Source organism: Gorilla gorilla, chromosome 11, assembly GCF_029281585.2.
Source record: "Gorilla gorilla gorilla isolate KB3781 chromosome 11, NHGRI_mGorGor1-v2.1_pri, whole genome shotgun sequence".
Lineage (NCBI taxonomy): Eukaryota > Metazoa > Chordata > Mammalia > Primates > Hominidae > Gorilla > Gorilla gorilla.
This window is the reverse complement of record NC_073235.2, coordinates 70,530,213-70,553,742: the sequence shown is the minus strand read 5'-3', so window position 1 is coordinate 70,553,742 and position 23,530 is coordinate 70,530,213. Positions and strand designations below refer to the sequence as shown.

The 23,530-nt window shown below is 39.3% G+C and overlaps 1 protein-coding gene across 1 annotated transcript in view; it reads left to right on the top strand.

The window, feature by feature from the left end:
* The window catches only part of STK39 (serine/threonine kinase 39), a 293,318-nt gene that overhangs the window by 174,044 nt on the left and 95,744 nt on the right, over nucleotides 1–23,530 (top strand). Inside the window, exons 13-14 of the mRNA XM_004032736.5 lie at nucleotides 8,301–8,363; nucleotides 10,111–10,181. Of these exons, the coding sequence (XP_004032784.3) occupies nucleotides 8,301–8,363; nucleotides 10,111–10,181 (134 nt within the window). The remainder of the gene's footprint in view (nucleotides 1–8,300; nucleotides 8,364–10,110; nucleotides 10,182–23,530) is intronic.

Here is a 23,530-nt window from a genome sequence, read left to right as displayed (position 1 = left end):
AGTGAGCTGAGATTGTGCCACTGCACTCCAACCTGGGTGACAGAGCCAGACTTCACCTCAGAAAAATATATATATAAGCTTTGATCAGAGACCTCATCCCCCTTTGTTAGGAGCAGTGGTGATGAGCCCCACATGGAGCACATTGACTACACAGATGTTGTGCTAAGTTTTCAGAATGATCTTAACCATGTATCATGAACTCTATTTCTCCTTCCTTTCTCTCATTTTATCTAAGGTGCAGAGTCTAGGCTTTTCTGCTATTTCTAAGAGTATTTCTTACTAAAAGTGTCAGTTCTGCTGAGAAATAGAACAACATAACATGGTTAAAGTAGCATCATTGACTCACAAAACATTTGTTGTTCACCGCAAGAAATCTTCATTGGACGATATCCATTGGATCCTGCTTTGCTAGTAAGGCTTATGGGTGCAGGTCATAAGGATTTAGGATAATCTCTTACTGTGTGCTTGTTGAAATTGCTCTGATAGCTGATTTGTTATTTGGAGAATAGCAGTATCTTTTTGGCAAGAATATTTTCTGCACAGACAGGAAGGGAAAGACTATGTAGCGTGCTGTGAGTTGATCTTCAGGCATCAGTACTGACCTTCTTAAGTGGGATATGAAAGTCATAGGTGGTTTACTGCAGCACCATATATCTGTTAACATATTGATTTATAATTAAAGAAGCATATGAATAGAACTCTTATTTCCGTGAAAGGATACATGTGTTTGAATGTAAACACTTCCACCAAATTTTAGGAGTAACAGGCCCCACCTGCTATTGCACAGCTTCTCAGGCTAGTTTTTTGACACCCGTTCCTTTGACAGCCTTGACATTTGATTATCTTGAGCTGTATTAAGAGATGCTACAGTGATGCTTCCTGTGTCCTTTCAGCTTTTAATTAAAGTATCCCTCTGATTTGCCAACTACCCCAAACTGCTTTCTGTAAGCCAAGCATGAAGTATTTTATTTATCTATTATAAAGGAAATTAAAAAGTGTTAAATATGTAACTATTCAGCAAATATGTATTATGTCCCTACTATGTGCCCTGTCTTAGTAGGTTTAAGGGATACGTCAGTGAGAAATACAGAGCAAAATCCCCGTCCTTGTGGAGCTCACGTTCTTATGGGAGTAGGTAAACAATATGTAATAGCCTTAATAAGTAAGTAAATTATGTGGTTTGTTACAATGGAATAGGAGTGATAGAAAGAAACAGAATGGGATGGGGGCTTCAGGGAGTGTGGTGGGAAGTTGTAATTTTAGATGAGTTGGTCAGGATAGGCCTTACTGAGAAGAGACATAGAATAATGATTTGAAAAACATAGGAGAATGACATACAATAAAAACTGAAAGACCACTTTTATCCTGCTCCCCTTTTCACCCCTGTAACTATCACTTTGTTCCACAGAAGTCATCAGTTTGAACAGAGTTTTCTTCCAGACCTTTTCTGTTTCTTTCCATACTAATATGTTCATTAAAAAATCTAGCATGTCATTTTTAAAACATGAATGGAATTACAAAAACTAGAAAATATTTTTGCAACTTGCTTGATTGTTTTGGCAATCTTTCCACCTTAGGAGCTATAGATCTGCCTCTTTTTTATTTCCCGGCACATAGTATTGTATTAGATGAATGAAAATTGTTTATTTAACCATTTCCTTCTTGGCAAGCACTTAGGCTGCTATTACAAATATCATTCCTTTAACTTTTTTGTGTATGTATTTCAGGGGGCACATAGATAAGTAAATTATAGGTACTTAGAATTGTGATTATTTTATGTGTCTGCTGATTTTGAATTTTTTTTTTTTTTTTTTTGAGATGGAGTCTCACTCTGTTGCCCAGGCTGGAGTGCAGTGGCGTGATCTTGGCTCACTGCAAGCTGTGCTTCCCGGGTTCATGCCATTCTCCTGCCTCAGCCTCTCCCAGTAGTTGGGACTACAGGTGCCTGCCACCACGCCCAGCTAATTTTTTGTATTTTTAGTAGAGACAGGGTTTCACCGTGGTCTCGATCTCCTGACCTCGTGATCTGCCAGCCTCGGCCTCCAGAAGTGCTGGGATTACAAGCGTGAGCCACCGTGCCCGGCCTGATTTTGAATTTTTGTAGTTTCTATCAATAGCTGTACCAGTCAATATATACAGCTTCTGACAGTGCACCTTATACCTGTAAACATCTTTGAGAGTGAAAATGCTTATCTGTGCCAAATAACACATTTAAATGCCAGAGTATTTACATTTTAATAAGCTTTTTCATGTTTGTCATTACATTGCAATTCAGTTGTTTTTTGACTATAAGCCACTAGAAGATTGAGATAGTATTTTATGAAAAAAATGAAAAACATGGAAGTTTGTGTTTCTTTTGCATCTAGTAGACACTATACATGTTCACTGATGACATGAATTGGGTATGCACTGCAAGTCGAATATTAAACAAGTGCATGAGTAGGCATATAGTATTTATGAGTAGGTCAGAAGTGATTCAAGGGATCAGAAGACATATAATTGAGGTGAAGTTCAGAAAAGTAGCTTTGTTAGTACCATGTTTAGACAGAGTAAGGTGCTACAGTAAACTAGGGATATTTTAGGAAAGCTTAATGAGTGAGGGGCTATTTGACCTCCTAGGAAGTATGAGGTAGAATGACCAAGTATTACAGTATTAATTGAAGAAGACTGAGAAGGCCAGAGTGGGATGTTTGTCAGAGGGACACTGAGAAGATCCACCTCATCCTGGGTCATATTTGGAGATCCTCCTAAGTCCAAGAGAATTTCCAGTATAATCTGTAAGATTTTAGAATTGCGTTACTTATCTTGGGATTCAGATCTGGCTTGAGATTCATAGCCATCACATTGAAAAATTGGCCCTGTGTTCCTAACCTGATATTTTAGAAATATCAAAGTATTAAAAAAGGATGAGTTCATGTCCTTTGTAGGGACATGGATGAAACTGGAAACCATCATTCTGAGCAAACTATCGCAAGGACAGAGAACCGAACACCGCATATTCTCACTTATAGGTGGGAATTGAACAATGAGAGCACTTGGACACAGCATGGAGAACATCACACACTGGGGCCTGTCATGGGGTGGGGGGAGGGGGGAGGGATAGCATTAGGAGATATACCTAATGTAAATGACGAGTTAATGGGTGCAGCAAACCAACATGGCACATGTATACCTATGTAACAAACCTGCACGTTGTGCACATGTACCCTAGAACTTAAAGTATAATTAAAAAAAAAAAGAAATATCGAAGTATTAGTCACCCACTAGTAATTAATAATTTATAAAAAGTAGATAGCTCATCCTTGTTTCATTTGTTTATCATCATATTCTACTTGGTTGATGGAAGGCAGTGAAGACTAAATGTTATTATTAATAATATTAATTAAACAGATGTTTAATCTGTGCCTGATTTCCACGTGGAACTGTGTTAGGCACTGTGGGAATTTCATAAAAGTAAAGACAGCCCGCTAGCTGGATGCTTTTCATCTCTTTGGGGGTCGGGGAAGGGGTGGTATTTGCAAGGACAGTTTCGTTAGGTAGTGTTTCCTAGCTTATATAGCTTCTTAGGTTATATAAAACTTTTCAACTGTTATCCCATTATTGATCTTCTTTTGACCAGTGGTTTTGGAATCTCTTTTTGTCAAAAATAATAAGTACATGTTTTATGACTTTCTGTCAATTTTGCATTATATCCTAATTTTCTACATAAAAAGTCAAATTGACTTTATCTTTAAATTTATAGTTTCATTTGGGTTCATTTAACTGAGGAGGGCATTTGCTAAGGCTTCTATTAAAGTAACACTCTTTTTTATAGTAGCATCTCACTTAGGTGACATGAAAATAAACAATTCACAACCCTGGCTGGAAACCTTTAAAAATGCAATGTCTAGACTCAACCCACAGATTCTGATTTGGTAATTTGGGGTGATGTCCAGGCAACTCTGATTTTTAAAAAGCTGCTCACAGGATTCTGATTCACAGCTAGGATCAAGGACTGGCTAGGAAAACTGCACAAATCCCTCAGAATCCAGAAGTCCAGACTGGAATCCAGGAAGCTGGTGTGCTCAAAATTCCTGAAGATTTGTTTTAAATGTCTATCAGAAATTTCCAAAATAAAAATAAGAAAAAAGAAAATGTTTCAGAAATCCCTTGGGAAAGTTGTGTTTATTTAATCAAGGGTAATGAAGCAGGTGGGAAAGGTTTCTGGCTGAAGCCCAGTAGGGCTCACAAAAGGTATATTGAAAAGGTTTGTTATCAAGAATCTAGACTTGGCTAATTATGGAAATATTTCTGTTTCCTAATTCTGGGATTTTGCTCTGAGGAGAAAATACATTTGGTATTTAAATTGAGTTAATTTTATTAGAGATTAGACGCAATGTGAAAACTAATTTTTTTCCTTATATTACTTATTGCTATTGTCACATGTCATTTAAGACTGCTGTTAGCTTTTAAAAATTATTTCTGTGGGTCAGGCTCAGTGGCTCATGCCTGTAATCCCAGCACTTGGAGGCTGAGGCGGGTGGATCACCTGAGGCCAGGAGTTCGAGACCAGCCTGGCCAACATGGTGAAACCCTGTCTCTACTAAAAATACAAAAAATTAGCCGGGCATGGTGGTGTGCATCTGTAATCCCAGCTACTCAGGAGGCTGAGGCAGGAGAATCGCTTGAACCCAGGAGGCGGAGGTTGCAGTGAGCTGAGATCATGCCACTGCACTCCAGCCTAGGTGACTGAGTGAAACTCCATCTCAGAAAAAAAAAAATATTTCTATGAAAACATGTTTTCCAAATGCCTGTGAGCTGTCAAACGTGTTTGTTCTATACCCATATGGAGATGGAGAGAGAGATTTAACTTCTCCCTCCACTTTTATTATGGTTATCCTTAGCCATCACAGACTGCTTTAACCTGATATTTTCATGATACCACTTTCTAAAAGGTGTTGTTATTGCAGGTGACTGCCCTTCTGAGTAGTTGTGAGGAAAGATAGATATGTTATCAGAAATCCAGAAATCTGCAATATATCTGAAAATGAACTTTTGATTTTGGAATAATTTTCGATTTATAGAAGCGTTGCAGAGACAGTGCAGAGTTCCCATATACTCCTCATGCAATCTCCCCCACTGTTGATTTCTTATGTATTCCTGACAAATTTGTTACAACTCAGAAACCAGCGCTGCCATGTGACTGTCAACTAAGCCCCAGAATTTGTTCCCATGTCACTAGTTTGCCTACTAGTGTCCCTTGTTTTTGCCAGGATCCAATCCAGGATAGCACATTGCATTTAGCTATAATATTTGCGAAAACAGGAAAGGAGTTCATTAGGCAGAGCTCTACGAAAAATTGGAAAGCAGATGTTGTCTCTTTCTTGTCTCCATTCTGAGATCTTTTCCTCTCTTATCCTGTCCTAGATCCCCATCAGGGTCTATTGCCATGGTGGTGTTCAACATTAATCCATTGTTCTTGCCTCCTCCTCTGATATGGTTTGGCTGTGTCCTCACCCAAATCTCATCTTGAATTGTAGCTTCCATAATCCCTACATGTCATGGGAGGGACCCAATGAGCGGTAATTGAATCATAGCAGCAGGTTTTCCTATGCTGTTCTCATAATAGTGTATAAGTCTCATGAGGTCTGATGGTTTTATAAAGGGCAGTTCTCCTGCACACACTCTCTTGCCTGCTACCGTGTAAGCTGTGCCTTTGCTCCTCCTGCGCCTTCTGCTGTGATTGTGAGGCCTTCCCAGCCATGTGGACCTGCAAGTCTATTAACCCCCTTTTTCTTTATAAATTACCCAGTCTTGGGTATTTATTCATAGCAATATGAAGCCGGACTAATACACCTTCCCATCAAAACACTCATTCTCTCAAATGTCCATCCTATATCAAATTGTTTAAAAGGAAATGAAAAACCCTGATAAATTGACAGCTGCTTAATATGTTAGCTTTCTTACAAGTTTTTACACTTAGAAGAGTATACCCAAAAGACCATGCCCTAATCCCATAGAATGGATCTGTAGTGGTGACATTTGGAGGAATGCAGTTCGTTGTCAAGGAAGATGTTTTGTACAGTGGCTTCCTGTATTAGGCCATCCTTGCATTGCCACCTGAGAGTGGGTTATTTAGAAAAAAAAGAGATTTAATTGACTCACGGTTCTGCAGGCTGTATAAGCTGATGCTGGCAGCTGCTCAGCTTCTGGGAAAGCCTCAGGGAGCTTTTGCTCATGGTGGAAGGTGAAGTGAGAAGAGGCACATAATTTGGTGAAAGCAGGAGCAACAGAGAGAGTGGGAAGGGGGTGCCACACACTTTTAAATGACCAAATCTCGTGTGAACTCAGAGTGGGAACTCACTTATCACCAAGGGAACGGCCCAAGCTATTCATGAGGGATCCACCCCCATGATCCAAACATGTGCCGTCAGGCTCCACCTCCAACATTGGAGATAACATTTTTTTTCTTTTTTTTTGAGACAGAGTCTCACTTTGTCACTCAGGCTAGAGTGCAGTGGTGTGATCACAGCTCACTGCAATTTTCGCCTTCTGGGTTCCAGTGATTCTTGTGCCTCAGCCTCTCAAGTAGCTGGGACTACAGGCGCAAACCACCACACCTAGCTAATTTTTGTATTTTTAGTAGAGATGGAGTTTCGCCATGTTGCCCGAGCTAGCCTCGAACTCTTGGCCTCAAGTGACCCACCCACACCTCATCCTTTCAAAGTGCTGGGATTAGAGGCATGAGCCACCGTGCCCGGCTGAGGATTACATTTCAACATGAGATTTGGGTGGGAACAAATATCCAAACTGTATTCTCTCCCTGTCCAGCTCTCCTATGCATCTCTGCACATTTTCTGAGGAATTACCATATTGCTGTGCATCAGAGTGGAGGCTGTGGTCCCCTCGTTGTATTCAGGGTTACACCTACACAGTAAGGTTGCAGGGTGTGTGTGGGGTTCCAGCCCCCCGCCTAGTTGATTAGCCCTTCATCTTGATGATTGTGCAGGGCAGGAGATGGGTCTCCCCAGGGGAAAGAGAAGTTTTCACCTCTTAGTAAATGCCACTAAGGTTTTTCAGGTTACAGTAGTTCTTTGACTAAAGGAAGTCACAATGCTGTTTATAAGTACTGATGTGGCCTTTGGTTGTATCACAAATTTAAATTAAGATTGTGGAATCACCCTGAAAGATTCTTTGCAAGAGATCATTTGAAGTAGGCCCAGACCCTCTGGCTGGTTAATGAATACAGGTTGTTTTGTTCCTCTAACGTAGTCATTTTCCCCTAACATCTTATTGTAAAAATAAATGGAGCAACATTAAAACATTTTATAGTGAATGCCGTATACCTATAATCTAGGTATCATCATTACTGTACTTGCTCTATCACATATATCCATCTATTCATCCTTCAGTCTATCTTAACTTTTTGATGCATTTCAAAGTAAATTGCAGACATCAATACACTTTTCCCTATTACTTCACTACCACCATAGTTATTTTGGAAGAAGCATGGAGAGTAAGAATTTTATGCTCTTAACCTTTAGAAAGCTCTTCTCACAAATAATTTTTGATGATTTCTGATTTAGAATTGATAGTAAGTTTAGAAATAGGAGATCCTTTTTGTTCATTTTCATTGCTGTTTCTCTTTGAGGTTTTTTTTTTGTTGTCGTCGTCGTTGTTGTTTTTTGTCTTTCAAGTTTTGCTCCAGGGCAGAGTTCCCAAAAGTAGAGCTCAAGGCAAAAATAATTTGGGTGTAAACTTAGAGTTGGGTTTCTAACTTTGAGAGAGGAGTATAACCTATCACTTTAGCATTAATATCTTTTAAAAATGCAACTATCCTTATGTATTTTTTAAATACAGTGAATAATTGCTCATAGTTAGATTAAAGGGGCAGGTTTTATTAACCCCAACGTCTTTTCATTGAGGGTCCGTTAACCTTAGATGAAATTATGCAAAAAGAAAAAATTATCCTAGGACATCTTTTGGTTATCAAATTTAAAACATCAAATAATTCATGCCTTTTCACTTTAGCTTAGTGGTTCTTTAACAGTATAATGAGGGTTATTTGGGGAACTTGGTAAAGACACAGATTCTCTTCCATCTCTGTGGAATTCTGAGTCACAGGCCAGGAGGGGCCTAGGGGTCTTTAACACTTGTCCTAGGTGATTCCAACACAGGTAGTCAAAGAGCCACACTTTGGTAAATATTGCTTTATGATCGTTTGGAAATTATTGGGTCTGATAATTGGGACTTAATGTAACCACACTCACCGTGTCTCCCTTTGGCTTTCTTGAATGCTGTAACGGTGGCTCTCGTAACAGATCGCAGTGAATGCCAGCACCATCCCCGAACAAATACAGTCCCTCTCTGTGCACGACTCTCAGGTACGTTTCTCTGCCAGTCATTCCATTTGAGGTGCTTTGTAGACAGATCCTTTAAAAAACCAACATTTTAGAAAGACAATTTCAAGGTAGTGCCTCCAAATCAAGGGCTTATAAGCTGTCTTTTTAAATAGGTTGCTATTGACTGTGCTTTGTGGGACCTCCAACCTTTAAATGATAGGCTCAAGAGTGAGAATTGATTACCAGACTGCTCCTGAAATTGCTGGTACTGTGGAAAAGAAGAAAAGGAAAGAAAATGACACCATTCTGTTATATTCCAGCCACAGAACATTGTGGTTAATTGATACTTTTATGTTTTGCTCCTGGTTGGATTTCTGTAACCTGTTTTCATAATTCTGTTATCATTGAATTTTATGGGCCAATTCGTCTCTACAACTTGCCTTGTAAAAATAATAGTCCAGTAACTGTGACATGCATTTATAATGCATATTTATTAAAGTTATGGGACAGAAGATGTGGCTGTGAGCCATGGTGGGAGGTGTTGAGGGATGCTGAGCAATCCAGGGAAAGGCCTAGGGGCATAGAACCAGAGCACAGGCCTGCATTCTGGTTCTGCTGTATAATTAACAGGCAAGCCCTTTTGTTCTCAAAGTGGTTGTACTATAAAGCGTCACCACTGTCAGGATCATAATTTTCTTTCTTTCAAACTCTGCATATTCAATTTAAATTCATTTCTGTTTTACTTGGTCTGTGTTTTATAAAATGGCCATATATTGGAGAGATAATTAGAGTGATTTTGTTGGCTTCAGGAAGCCTGTTTGAGGTCAGATACCTAATGCGGGGCCCTTATTTTATAGCTTATATGTAGAGGGAGTAAAGACTTGCAGAGGTGAAGTGGCTCCCCCATAGTCACACCACTAGTTAGAGGCCAAGTCAGGATTCGGTTTAGGTCTTTACACTGTATCAGGCAACTCAGTAAGAGACCTTGAGATAAACTGTAGGGATTGGTTGAATGATAAAAGGCAAGTTAAGAATAATAATGGATCAGAGAGCAAAGAGAGTAAAGGAAACAGGAACAGGGATTAGGATAACTAGTACTGTAGAGCATTTTATGACTCACTTTCATCTATATCATTTTATTCTCCCTGCAACCTTTTACGGCAGGCGTTATTCAGAGAATGGCTTGCTCATGGTTGCATTTCAGGTCAGTGGCAGCGCCAAGTCTTGACCTGAAATGCCTTATTTTTTCTACTCCAACAATAAGGTCTACTTATGCCCCGGGATTCCCTGAGAACAGGGAGAGGCTGTGTAACCATGGAGACATTCATGGTTAATAATCAATATTCAAGAAAATGGGCTCTAGGTGAGAAAGGCAGGAATGATAAACAGTGGCTGAATCTTCTGGGCCCCGCCTTCCTCTGCATTGCAGGGTTTAAGGTGCCCAGCCTTTGTGATCCCCAAGTTTCAATAGTAACAGTCTATGTGTGGGTTGTGAGGTGCCATTTTAGGTAGCTGGACTTTACTACAGCTTATACAAGTTGTTTATGATACCCATCCTAGAACTGAGGCTTTCCATATGAAACATTCATATCCACAATTGTGATGGGAATTAGGCACCATTACAACCTTTACATGGAGGTGTTACGATGCCAAAGAAGGCCTGCGTGTGTAAAGATCTAGTTTTGAAATTTCCAGAAAGAAATGGCTATATGAATCAAGTGATATTGTGATTTTATTCATTCCTTTCCTGATACAGTTTATAACACTGTTTGCTGTTTTCTTTTTAAAGGGCCCACCCAATGCTAATGAAGACTACAGAGAAGCTTCTTCTTGTGCCGTGAACCTCGTTTTGAGATTAAGGTAAATAATACTGTTGTTTATTCTGCATTGTTTTTCCTATAGTACAATTTTTTAAATCTCCTTCGTTAACTTTTCATAATATTAGCATAAAATAAAATCGTTAGCTTATCTGATTTCCCGAACCATGAGTGTATGCTGTATTCCCAGGGCTAATTGTGCTCTTCTAATTGCTTGCTAAAGAAGAGTAAGAAAGAAAAGCACCATATGAGTGTGTCTGCAGGCTCAGTGTACCTTTCATTATGTTTTATTTCCTTGCCTTTTCCTTCTTTGGTTTTTTTTTTTTTCTTTTCCTTTTTCTTTTTTTTACAATGTAAGATCACAGTAAGAGATTTTTAATGAGTTTCTTTCACACTTCAGCAGTCGGTCTCTGACAGAAATAAACCATGCTTGTACTACAGGTTGCCTGTTCAGAACATTTTTCAGTGGCAAGTTTGATCAGCCACTGTGGAGAAATGACAGATATATTTTGAAAGAAATCTCAGTCTTCTAGGAAATGGATACAAATATGGTGCCTGACAGTATGGTCTTTGTCTGCAGTCGTGTGAATGAAAGCGTTTTCTGTTTTAAGGATTTTTTTTTTAATTATTTAAAGGTTCATCTTTGTGATGTTCTTTGCTAAGAATTTGATATCTCAAGACAAAACTGTTTAAACTGAATTATAAACAGCTTAGTTTACCAGTTCTATCAGAATACTGTCACATCTTTGAAGATGTTTTAAAAGAAGTTATACATATGTTCTTCTGACCATTAAACAAATAAAGCACGTGCATATACTAGGCATTTTCTGAATTGTAGCTACAAAAAGCGGGTTCATCAGCAAGGTTAGTTTTTGGCCACTAGGGATTTTCAGAGTTGTAGCTACAAAAAGTGGGTTCATCCTTAAGGTTAGTTTCCACCCCTCTGAGTTATCATAGTCCATCTAAGTAGACCATTGGCACCATAATCACCCCTCACTTCCGATGGTCATTTATAGTCTGCATTTTCACGTATTTGTCAAGGGAACCTCACAGTAACCCTTGGTATGATTCAATTCAGAGTTAAGAAGTGAAATTATCACAAGGCTGTTTTCCTTATATTTGACAGTAGCCTTGATTATTATTCACAGTTCGTGAATTTAGCAATCACTAAAGAATGAGGTAGCCCATTCCCTTTTTGTTTGACTTTCGAACGAGGTACTTCTTTCATTTATATTTTACTTGTTCAGTTATTCATTAATTCAGCCCATATTTATGAGGAGCCCACTCTGCGCCAGGAGCTCTGTGCCAGCCTCATGTTGTCATTGAGATGCAGTAGTGAGCAAGACTACCAAGGTTTTAGTCTAGCCCACTGAGCATGCAGTGTTGGAAGTGACCTTTAGAATCCAACAGTCTAATCGCCCACTTTATATATGCAGGAATCTTTTTTTTAGTGTCCCTGCTGGATGTTTACCTAGCTTCTGTGCATACTAAAGCTCACGTTTTCTCCATGATGGCCCCTTTAATACTAAATAAAAGCCTTAATTGATTGATGGTTCTTCCTCCTCCTGAAGATTAAACCGACTTTTCTGTTCTGGGCTCCTATGGGCTGTAATTCTCCCCTTTAGTGCAAATATCAGACTGTCTGGATAAAAGTCTCCTGGAAAATGTGTCAAAACACGTACTACTGAACCTTAACTTTAGATATTATTTTGCCCTGGGTACTAGAGCAATATAAGACAAATGTGTTCCCTTATTTTTCTGAGAGCCATTTGTATATTTGCAAGGAATGTTCTTCTCTTTTGTTAGACAAAATACTATAAGAATCTTTAGCCTTTTTCTCATGATTCAGTTTCTATATTGCTCTTGCAATCCTAGTTGCTCACCTTTATTAATATTTAGTCTGTATCTGCCTTTGTTATATTTTCTCTTGTGGGTATAGGTTGTTTTCATAAGCTTGTGGCTTAGATCACTAGTCCTACATGATGCTCCAGGGAGAAAGGGTTCTATGTTCAAATAAGTTAAAAAACAATGCACACTATTCATCAATCTGTGCATGTGCACACACATGCACATACACTTTTTTTGGAAATCATAAGGAATGTTAACATTAAATATTTTAAGAAGTTCTACAGGAAGATAATTTGTTTAACTTTCTTTAATCTAAAACCTGTCTGACCTCATAACTCTTTTTATGTGGTTATTTTGTGTTCCTTTTGTATGTAGTGCCCATATTTAAATACAGGATTCCAGATGTGGTCTGAGCAGGCTGGAATACAGTATTAAGATAATGTGGGTTTTTTTTTTTTTTTTTTTGTAATCCACACTCTATATTTCTCCTAAATCAGCCTGAGTTTTCATTGCCTTTTGAAATATCCATGCTCATGGGTGACATGTTCAGCATGACTCAGCAGCCAAACAAAACAGCTGATTTTTTTAAAGGGCTACCAAGCCTAATTCTGAAGTGCAACTCTAGATAAAATTTATCATTTATCACTAATAATTAACCTGATAGTTTTGATGAATTTCTTGTCCACTGTATGTTTCAATCATGACCATCAATGTGTCATATTCCAGTGTTTAAATGTATGTCCATTGCCAATCTGATTAACCTGCCTTTTAATCTTTATCCAAAACATTGATTAAGGTGTTCAGTAGTTTGAGGGAGAAGAGTCTTCTGACATCTGTTGGAAACCATTCACTGTCGGAGTGACTTTCAGTAATGAACTAGTGTTCTTTGATACAGTTGTTCAACCAGCAACAAATTCAATGCCTTTTAATGTACATCTAACACAATTATTCAGAAGGATATCATAAAGGGATCTATTATATATGTTGCTGAAGTTAATATGTACCACATTAATGGCATTTTCCTGAATCTAATGACATAGAAACACTTTCAAATAATAGAAATGTATTTTAGTATGACTTATTTTCAGTGAACACTTGTTGATATCTAATGGTTGGTACATTTGTCTAGTTAGGTTGCCATTTAAAAAAATACCATAGACTAGGCGGCTGAAACAACAGAAATGTATTTTCTCATAGTTGTGGAGATCAGGATGTCAGCATGGCTGGTTTCTGGTGAGGGCTCTCTTCTTGGCTTGCAGCTGTCTGTCTGCTTACTGAGTCCTCACATGGTGGAGAAGGGAGTGAGAGCAAGCTCTCTGGTGTCTCTTGGGTCCCACTCTCATGAGCTCACCTAAACATAGTTACCTCCCAAAGGCTCCATCTCTAAATACCATCGCATGGAGGGTTAGGGCTTCAGCATATGAATTTTTTTCAGGGTGGGCCACGATTCAGTACATAGCAGTTGGTGTACTTTTTTTTCGCTAAATATTTACAAGCTAGTTATTTAGACTATTACTTTTCATATTTGTGAACTCATGAATCTCTCAGAAATTATTGTTGGAGTGGGGTGGAAAGCGGGGGGATGTCCTTGTACTTCAGTTTGAGAAATAGCCTTTGAAAGTTCTAAGTTAAACAGTATTACTTTTTTGTGATCACTGTGTTCTAAAGTAAATGAAAATGGTAAATACATTCATTCATTCTATAAATATTTATTGAGCACTTACTATGTGCATGGCATTGTTCCAGGTGCTGTAATGTACTAGTAGAAAAAAGAAAAGGCAGACTTCTTGCCCTAAAGGAGCTTACATTCTAGAGCCAGGGAGAGGAAAAATTCAAATATTCAAATTGCATGTATGATATACCAGGTTGTCTGAAGGAAAAGGTATGTCAGGAGGATAGAAAGTAAGGGGGATGGTATTCTATATTATAGAAGGTATATTAGATTTCTGTTGCTGTGTGAAAAGCTATCACAAACTTAGCAACTTAGAACAGCACCCATTTATTATCTCAGTTTCTGTAGGTTGGAAGTCCGGGTTCAGTTGAGTGGGATAGTCTGCTCAGTGTCTCGCAGGCTGAAATTAAGGCATGCTCATCGGAGCTCATGGTGGTGCTCTCCCAAGCCTTTTTGGGCTGCTGGCAGAATTTAGGTCCTTGCAGTTGTGGACTGAGGCCCTGAGCTCCTATAGGCCACAAGCAGTTTATAACATGATTCTTGCCCTTTCAGGAGCAGCTGTGGACCATCTCCCCTACGCCACCCTCACCCCCAAGGCCTCGGTCTTTCTGTTCAAGGTTTTTCACCTGATTAAGCGGGCCTCACCTAGGATAATCTCCCTTTTGATGAACTCAAAATCAAACTGATTTGGAACTTTAATTACATCTTCACCTTTGCCATGTGACATAACTTAATCGCAGGAGTGACATCCCATTATAGTTATAGGTCCTGTTCATACTCAAGGGAAGAGGATGCTGCAGGGCAAGTTCACTAAGGAATGGGTTTATTGGGGTCATCTTAGAATTCTGCCTATCACAGAAGGCCTCTCCAAATAAAGTAATATTTGAACAGATAGACCCCTATTGGAAGTGAGGAAACAAGCCACGAGGCCGAGCAAACAGCACTTGCAAACGTTTGAAGCAGGAAGCATGTTATAAGCAATTGGAAAAGCAGCCAAGTAACCAGTGCAGGCAGAGCCAAGGTCATGGGCACAGAGAGTTAGCAGGGGCCAAATCACGTAGGGCTGTGTAGCCTGTGGTGAAGACTTTGGATTTTACTGTTAGAGGGCAGAAAACCAGGAGGCCTGTGAGCAGAAGAGTGATATGATCTGAATAAAATTTTAAACAGCTGCAATTGATTTATAGAGAACAGACCATGTAGAGAGCATATAAGGTGGCTGTGAGAGTCCCTAGGCAGGCTACTGCCATGACATAGTGAAGATGATGTGACTTGGACCAGAGTGAGGATTAACGGAAGTGGTAAGCAATTATTGGATTCCAGGTTGGGGAGAAAGAACTTGATTACTCAAGGTTTTGGCCTGAAAGTATGGAGGAATGGAGTTACTATTTTTTGAGATGGAAAAGAGAGTTTGAGTTGCAGGTTGGGATGGAATAAAGAACTCAGTTTTGCACATGTTAAGCTTGAGTTGTCTGTGAGGATGTATCAGGTAGGGATTTGGATGCATGATTTCAAAGATGTCTCGGCTAGAGATGTAAATTTGGGAACAGTTGGTGCCTATGGCATTTAAAGTTATGAAATGAGTGGAATCATCTAGGGAGTAAGTGAAGGTAGAGAAGAGAAGTGGGCTGGTACTGTCACAGATGTTGCATAGGTAAGCATCCACTGATTGAGAGGGAGAGGCTGGTGAGGTAGAGGAGAGAGTGATGTTCCTAAAAAACAAATAGAGGAAGTGTTTGAAGAAAGGAGGAGTGAAAAGCTGCATCAAATGCTATCAATAGATCAAGTATATTTGCAAAATGAAGCACATGCTTGACCTTGGCAAGAATATTTTCAGTGGAGTGATGGGGACAAAAGCCTGGTCCAGCTGGGTTCAAGAGATTGGCAAGAGAGAACAGGGGATAACAAATAGACAACTTGTTAGTACAGATAACTCTTGTGAGAAATTCTCAACACAAGGGATCAAAACTGTGGAGTGATAGCTCAATGAGAATATTGGGTAAAGGAAGATTTTTTTTTAAAAAAGCGTGTTTACAGGTGAATGGGAATGATTCAATAGAGAAGGAAAAATTGAATGAGGGAGGGGACAGTGCCAGACTGATGTTCTCAGATGGGTGAACAGGGATGATCCCCAGACATCCGTTAGATAGGAGAAAGGAGAGGTCATCTCTTGGATGGTGCAGCTACCATCAGGGGAAGGCAGGCAGGGGTGGCAGGTAGAGGTGCAAGGAGACTGTACCTTGCCTGGAAGTCTTCTTCTGTTTCTGTTTTCCCAGTAAAACAGGGAATGTCATTAGTTGAGAGTGGAAGGAAAAGAAGGTGATGGAGGTTTTAGAAGAGAGGAGAATAATTGTGTAGGAGAGCAGGAGAGTAAATTTTCTAGGGAAATGCAGAAGGATTAACAGGCTGGAACAGGGATCACTGGAGGTTAATAATGACCCAGCATGTAAGTGTCTGTGTGTGTGTGCGTGCATGCGCGTGTGTGTGTGCATGTGTGTGTGTGCGTGCACATGCATGTGATTATAATTAAGGAAACACAACATTGAAAAACATTCATAGAGGGCCAGGCGCAGTGGCTCACGCCTATAATTGCAGCACTTTGGGAGGCCAAGGCAGGCAGATCACTTGAGGTCAGGAGTTCGAGATCAGCCTGGCCAACATGGTGAAACCCTGTCTCTACTAAAAATACAAAAATTAGCTGAGTGTGGTGGCGCATGGCTATAATCCCAGCTACTCAGGAGGCTGAGGCATGAGAATTGCTAGAACACGGGAGGTGGAGGTTCCAGTGAGCAGAAATTATGCCACTGCACTCTAGCCTGGGTGACAGAGCGAGACTGTCTCAAAAAAGTAAGTAAATAAATAAAACATTTGTAGAGGATTCTGTGAGCATAGCCATGGGCCACCATCTTAGAAACACTGTTTAAGTCATAAATAAATATGAGTCATAGAATTGCTGTCAGGCTGATCTCTTGTGTGCAAGGTGGCAGTCCCCTGTCCTCTTCTCTCACCCCAGCACCCCTCAAAGGTCTGACTTCCTTCTTTTATAGCCTTTGAAGTTACAAGCTCTTTGAGTATCAAAAACCCACTATCCAGTATTGTTCCCTGCCACACAATTTGTTCATACCCATTCCCCATTTGAAGTCTACTTTGGATCATTTGCATCATCTCTGGGCCTGAACAAGCTATTCTCTAAACCATCCTGTGTGATAGGGAGCTGGAAGGCTGCTTTTGGCTGGTGTTGATCAGATTTTTAAAAATCCATGCCCTCTTTTGCGCCTTCCTCATTTGTTTCCATCTCCATTCGAGACTCTGATAAATGTGAATGCATTTGTACATATGCATATCTACATGTACACACACATATATGCCTGCATATGTTACACATACACGTATATTTGTATATGCCCTCACTCTCTGTGAATCACTCCTCAATGTGATGCGTGGCTGCCGGGTATTGGGAAGTAGTATGCTTGCATTTCTTATCCCCGAGCCTATCTGGGCATGACATTTATGTGTGTTATGCTCCACAGGCTAGTAGGTAGGAGACTTTAGTTCAGGCCAGCCCTTCATCAGTTCTTAACGAATGCTGTGTGGGTGGCTGCCCTCTCCACCTCTTGGAAAGGTCACTGTGACTTTCTTTTTGACATAGCATTTTACGGCCCTACCTGCTGGGAACGTGGCTTCCTTCCTCACTGCACACCCCTCCCCCTCCCCCCGGAAGCTCACCTTTATTCTGTAAGTAGGAAACTGGGAAATATTTTCCTTTTCAAAATGTCACACTCTAGGAGAAAAGACAAATATGTTGTGGCTACAGGTAGTGTATTTCTCCACTATTTATTTATTCCTGGAGATCATAGGCAAAAGTCTGAGGAGGCAAAAGGGTAGTTTCTTCCTTGAAAAAAATATAGTGTTGCTTTAATTTGCTGTTATATGCAATATCAGAGAACAGGGTTAAACCTTAAGGCTCAATGTTAAATGCTGGAGATGGTTAAAATGCGGATTTATCTTTTTCTTTTATGTTTTTTGCAAATTTTTTTTGTCCATAGTATATATGATAATGTCATCTATGATATCAAAAAAATTGAATTATCATAAAGCCAGTACAAGATAAGGAAATCCTCCTAAATGCTAAACTCAGGAGAAAAGTACCAAGTGGGCCACCTTGTAATTTATATACTGTCAGTAGATGGTAATACAGTTTCTGTTTTGAGTCAAACATTATACAAATATTTTTCCATTAGTATATTTTTCATCAAATAAAATAGTCATGCATTTGGCACAAAACATGTTTATTAGAATCAGGCTCAGTGATTTGGAAAATGGTAAATCTATCACTTAAATTATTAATTCCTTTGTATTAGATGCTGTTCATACTTTGACAGCTCAGCCCTATGGATGGCATTTACAGTTTTGCTGAAGGCAGCCCTGCCAATTGCCATACATAGATATGCTGGTCTGGTATGTCCCGTCAACTTGCTCATCATGAATTTACCTTGTTATTATGTAGCAGTATCATTGGACCTTGAGAGACCAGTTAAAGACCCCAGATCAGCACAGTGGCTTCCTGCTGGTAGGGAAAAATGATCTCTAGCATGGGATACTTACTTTAACTCAGCATGACAATTGTTGCATAATTCAATTTATTATTTTAGTTTCATTATTAAAAGATGCACTTAGCTATTTGTAAAGAATAGACTTAGTAAATTATGATTTCATAAAGAAAGCTAAATCTGTTAGAAACGATGTTGACCATTGTTTTAGCATGAGTATGCCAGAATTCTAATTCCATCATTATTCAGGAGGAATTAGAATTCTTAAACTGTTCTCTAGCCTATCAAATAGGGTTATTTGTATAATTCTTACCAGTCAAGTGGCTGGGAGGTTTGATTAATTTTTTCCCTGAAAGGTTAAATAGTGTAGGCATAGTGTTCAGTTATGCAATGCTTTTTTAGTACATGTTCGTTTTTCCCTCCACAGCAAACTACTTATTTACTGCTTTCTTTGTGCAAGTCTTTGTTGAAAATTCAAAAATGAATAAAGCAAGGTTTCTCCACTCAGAGAGCTTACCATGTAGGCGGAGAGATCAGATCCCGCACAAGTGACCATAATATAAGGTAGAAGGTGATAAATGCAGTAAGAAGAGAGATAAAACTAAGAAGCTATGGGTAGTTAGAGGAAGGTGAAAGCCCTTTTGTTTGGATGTTATCTTTGGTATGCTTGTTCCCATAGTAACCAGTGGTGGTGTTTTTTTGTGTGTGTGTGTTTTTTTTGTTTTTTTCAACAACCAAATTTTGAGAAGAGTAATGGATAGGACGAATCCAGGGTCAGTGTCATGCTGTGGTCTTTGGTAAGGGGTTTACCCGTCTTAACTTATTTCTGAAAAGACCACATTTGTTTTTCAGTAGAGTAGTATATGTTATTACGTGGGTACCAAATTAATAGAAATACAGTGCTTTGATCCAAAAAATGTCTGGCATTTTACTTCATTTTTTGGGTGTTCTCTTTTGGTTGTTTTCTTTCCTTTGAGAATTTGAGTCCCTGATGCATATCTTGGCTTTATTAGTGGTATCCTTCAAAAAGATGAAATGCCTACTATGTGCCAAGCATGATGATAAGCACGTTGTTTGCTGTGTCTTGTTTAATCATCATAAAACCACCATAGCATCCATCCTATTGTTACCAGAATTTCACATGTAGGAGATTAAGGTTTAAAGTCATGAAATAATTTGTTTAACACCGTAAAGCTCACAAGAAGCAGAGATGGGTCTTGAAGCTAGGTCAGTTTAACATGTTGGTCCTTGTTCTTCTTCCCTGACCCTGTGGCCTTGCTCTATTCAGTCCTGCTTTGAATGCAATCAGAAACTCCTGTACTTTAGGGATTGTTACATTTACCTGTCTTCCCATTAACGTTTCACATAAATATTCTTTTAACAATGTTTCCCAACAAACTCATCATTAAATGTTATGACAGGAATATTGGAAAATATTTTTCTTGGAGGAGATGCTAAAGATGCTGCTGCAAATAGAAACTGGCATTTATCGTGTTTTAATAATTTTTTAAGCACTGTCACATCACTTGCTTGATTTAGTTTTTCCTTTCGTCCTACATTTGCTGCTGACAGATGAAACAGAAAGATTGGAGATGTTAAGTGGCTTTCCTGCAGTCACAGCTGTAATTCTCCAGCTGGCTAGCATCTGGGTCTTCTAACACTAATTCAATGTTATTGATGATATGGTATAGGGAGATAGTATACATATAGGTGATAGAGGGTCGTGTAAGGTGTTGCCTTTGGCATATACAAAATCCTTCTGCTGGTAAACATGCTAAAGGAAAGAAGGTTTGTATTCAGAAAAAATTGGTATAAGGGAAGCAAAATAGAAGAATGAAAAATCATTCATTCTGCGATAATACTGTGTTTTCCTTGACAACTGAGCAAGAGGACATTGTGAGTACAAATACTTTCAGCAATAGAGGATGCATAGAGTTCTTTAAAGATATTCTTTATTTTCAAGCCGTAAATGGTCATCTTAGAAATTCAGAAAGTCAACATAAATTAAAGAAATAACATCATCCATAATCTCACCACCCAGAAATAATTATTAGCCTCTTGGTAAATATTGTTCCAGACTTTTTTCTACATACATGTTAATGTAGATTTTTAATTTTTTAAATGTTATTGTATAAACTTTTTATTTTATTATAAAACAACACATGTTGTTTTCTAATCTGCTCTGTTTATTTTGGTAGTATGTCCTGGATACCTTTTCATATCGATGAATACAAATCTATAGAATCCTTTTTAATGGCTTCCTTATATTTGGATTGAATGCGCCAAAACTTACATTACTGAAAAAGTGTTATTCGATATTGAGGGAGTTCCCAGTTTTTCAGTATTGTATCATATAAAAGGTTAAATGTACAAGAATGGTGTTTGAAAACTGCCCAGTAGGAAAATCTCTTTTAGCTTTAAATTTTGACCTTAGTGAAATGCTCTTAGACTTTGAGAAGCCTGAAGATACAGAACTGAGTAAGCCCAGTATCAAAGCACATGGGGATTACTTAGGAGCTGGTTCTGGCTCTTGGGTCAGCAGAGGTTGTCATCATCTGTGTAGCAGCAGACACCACTTCCTTGCTCTGTGTTGGTGCTGAGTTCTTGCAGCAGGGTTTTAACGAGGTCCCTGCACTAAGAAGCTCCAAAACTGAATGATTTCTTAATGTAAGAGGGTTCCATTTTGAAGCTGTTCTTTTGGATACTTCCTTCGAAAGCTTATTCTTTAAAGAATCCTCCCTTAGCTGCTTGCTGTGAGCACCCAGGAGTTAGAGGAAGTAGCCTGTGTTGGACCTAACAGTTGGAGGAGATGAGAGATCACCTTTGTGCTCTGTGAGCCTTACACAATGGCTAGCATGTTAAAGATCCTGAATAAATATGTACTGCACAGGTGCCAACTGAATGATTTTTAATGAAAGGCGTATTTTACAAACAATATCAAGATGCTTCACAAGATGCTATTTGCAGCTCTTTATTTTTGACATTGTGGTGGAAACATATACAGAAAATACTCCTTTGCTAGATCGCTTTTTTTCCAAGGCAAATTAATCCTTTTGACATAATCTCCTATATTTTGTTCTTTTAAATACTTTTCTGTTAAGACAAAAATGGACTTTTTAAGGTACCTACTATTTTAAAGATATTTTCTCTGCATGCTTATCTGTATAAAGACATGAAAAGATTCATGAGAATAGAGCAAAAGTTCATAGAAGGTGTGGAGAGTCCTGGAAACATGACCAAACGATCAGTCCGGCAGGCAAGAACTGCAAGGCAGGTTCTGTGTCAGAGAATAAAAGAAGGGATGCTAAACAAGGGCCTTGCGCAAGCATTCCCAGCCCTCCATTGAGACCCAGCTGTGTTACTGTGGCTTGGCACAGTGTCTATTGGCAGTTCCCACCTCTAGGTCTCAGGACAAACTCTCATCGTTCACATTTGAAAGTGTGGATGTGCTATGTTTCTATCCACAGAGCCTTCTTTGGTAAGAGGTTTCCTAGTTAAAAAAAAAAAAAAGTCTTCCTCATTCTTTTTTTTCCACTAAAAGAAGAGTGAAGCCAAACACCTATCAGCAGCTAGAGGATGGAAGCTGGCCTGCCTCTGTGGAGCTTACCATGGCTGTCTCTCTGAGGCAGGGCATTTTCAGGGGAGCTCTCAGGTCAGAGAAGTGGGGTGAATTGTGCCATGTCACAAGACTAGTCAGTGTCAGCCCCAGGAGTCAAATGCCAATATCAACCTTAAGAGTAAAGTAGAGGGGGCTGGGCGCTGCGGCTTGTGCCTGTAATTGCAGCCCTTTGGGAAACCAAGGCAGGAGGATCGCTTGAGCCTAGGCATTTGAGACCAGCCTGGGCAACAAAGTGAGACCTTGTCTCAAAAAATTAAAAAAGAGTAGAGTGGAGGGCCTCCTTGCTCTCCTCTCATCTTAAGTTCCACAGCACCATAGCCAGGAGTCAGTCTTGCATGGTAGACCAATTGTTTGGTTATGTTTTGGGGACTCGTGTGTCTTCTGTGAACTATTGCCTCTTTCTCATGAGCCTTTTAATGTCATTACACAGATAGGCGTGAAGAGAAAATGTCTTAAAAATAGTCAGTACCTTAAACAGCTGTTTTTGGTGGCATTTAAGTCAATGTTAATTACCTGATACCTTACCTGGTAGTAGCCTGAAATTTTAACAAATGCCTTTGTATTTTAAGTTATCCTTCCTGTCGCTGTGCAGAGCCTGTCTCCCTCATCCTTTTTTATATTCCACCTTTCCTGGCTGCTGATGAGGTAACCTGCTGCTCTTAGCATTCTAAAAATTCTCCTCTCCAGTTTTATTAGGGAAGGTTGTCTCTTAGGACTTGTCCTCTTGATCAGAGATGAATAATTCTGGAGACTGTTTGCAGAGTTATTTCAGTTCTCCGTTACCATATCCCTGAAGATAATGAGTGGTAAGATTTCTTCCTCGAGATACTGAGTCTTGGAAAGGTAACAAGTATATTTCAGTTTGGGGACATTCTTTGCATTAACTTTTCTTTCCCGGTTGAAACCAGACTTCTTGGAATGTAATTTAAACTTTATTTTGCAATCCCCAAAGTGCTAGAAAACTTTATTCTCCTTTGTAAAATTCATACAGTTGTTAACTGGTGGTATTGTGGGAAATCTCTGCTGTCCGGTGAATTTCATTGGGTGGCCTTTGTGTTAGTTTTCTATCACTGCTATAACAGATTACCATATACTTAGTGGCTTAAAGCAGCACAGATGTATTGTATTCCAGTCTGTAGGTCAGAAGAGTCTCAGTGGGCTAAAATCAAGGTGTCTATAGGGCTGCATTCCTTTCTGGAGGCCCTTGGGGAGAGTCTGTTTCCTTCCCTTTTCCAGCTTGTAGAGGTAGCCTGCATCCCTTGGCTCCTTCTGCCATCTGCAAAGCCAGCAGCTTAACATCTCTCTGGCCTTGCTTCTGTTAACACAGAAGCAAGATCTCTTTCTCTGACCACCAGGAGGGTTCTCTGCTTTTAAGGACCCTTGTGATTAGAATGGTCTCACCAGGATAATCCAAAATAATCTTTCTTCACAAGGTCCTTAATTTAATTACATCTACCAAATCCCTTTTTGCCATGAAGAGTTAACTTATTCACAGGTTCCTGAGATTTGGCTGTGGACATATTTGGGAGCTATTATTCTGACACTAAAGAAAGATTTTAAGTGTCTCTCCTTATTCGTGGTATATAATTTCTAATTTTTATTATGCTTGCTTCCTGGTCCCACATTTCTTGGTATTACAGGGCCTGATGCAGTGCCTGTCACATTCCTAACATTCAGGCTTCCCTGAAGTAGGGCAGTGAACTTTC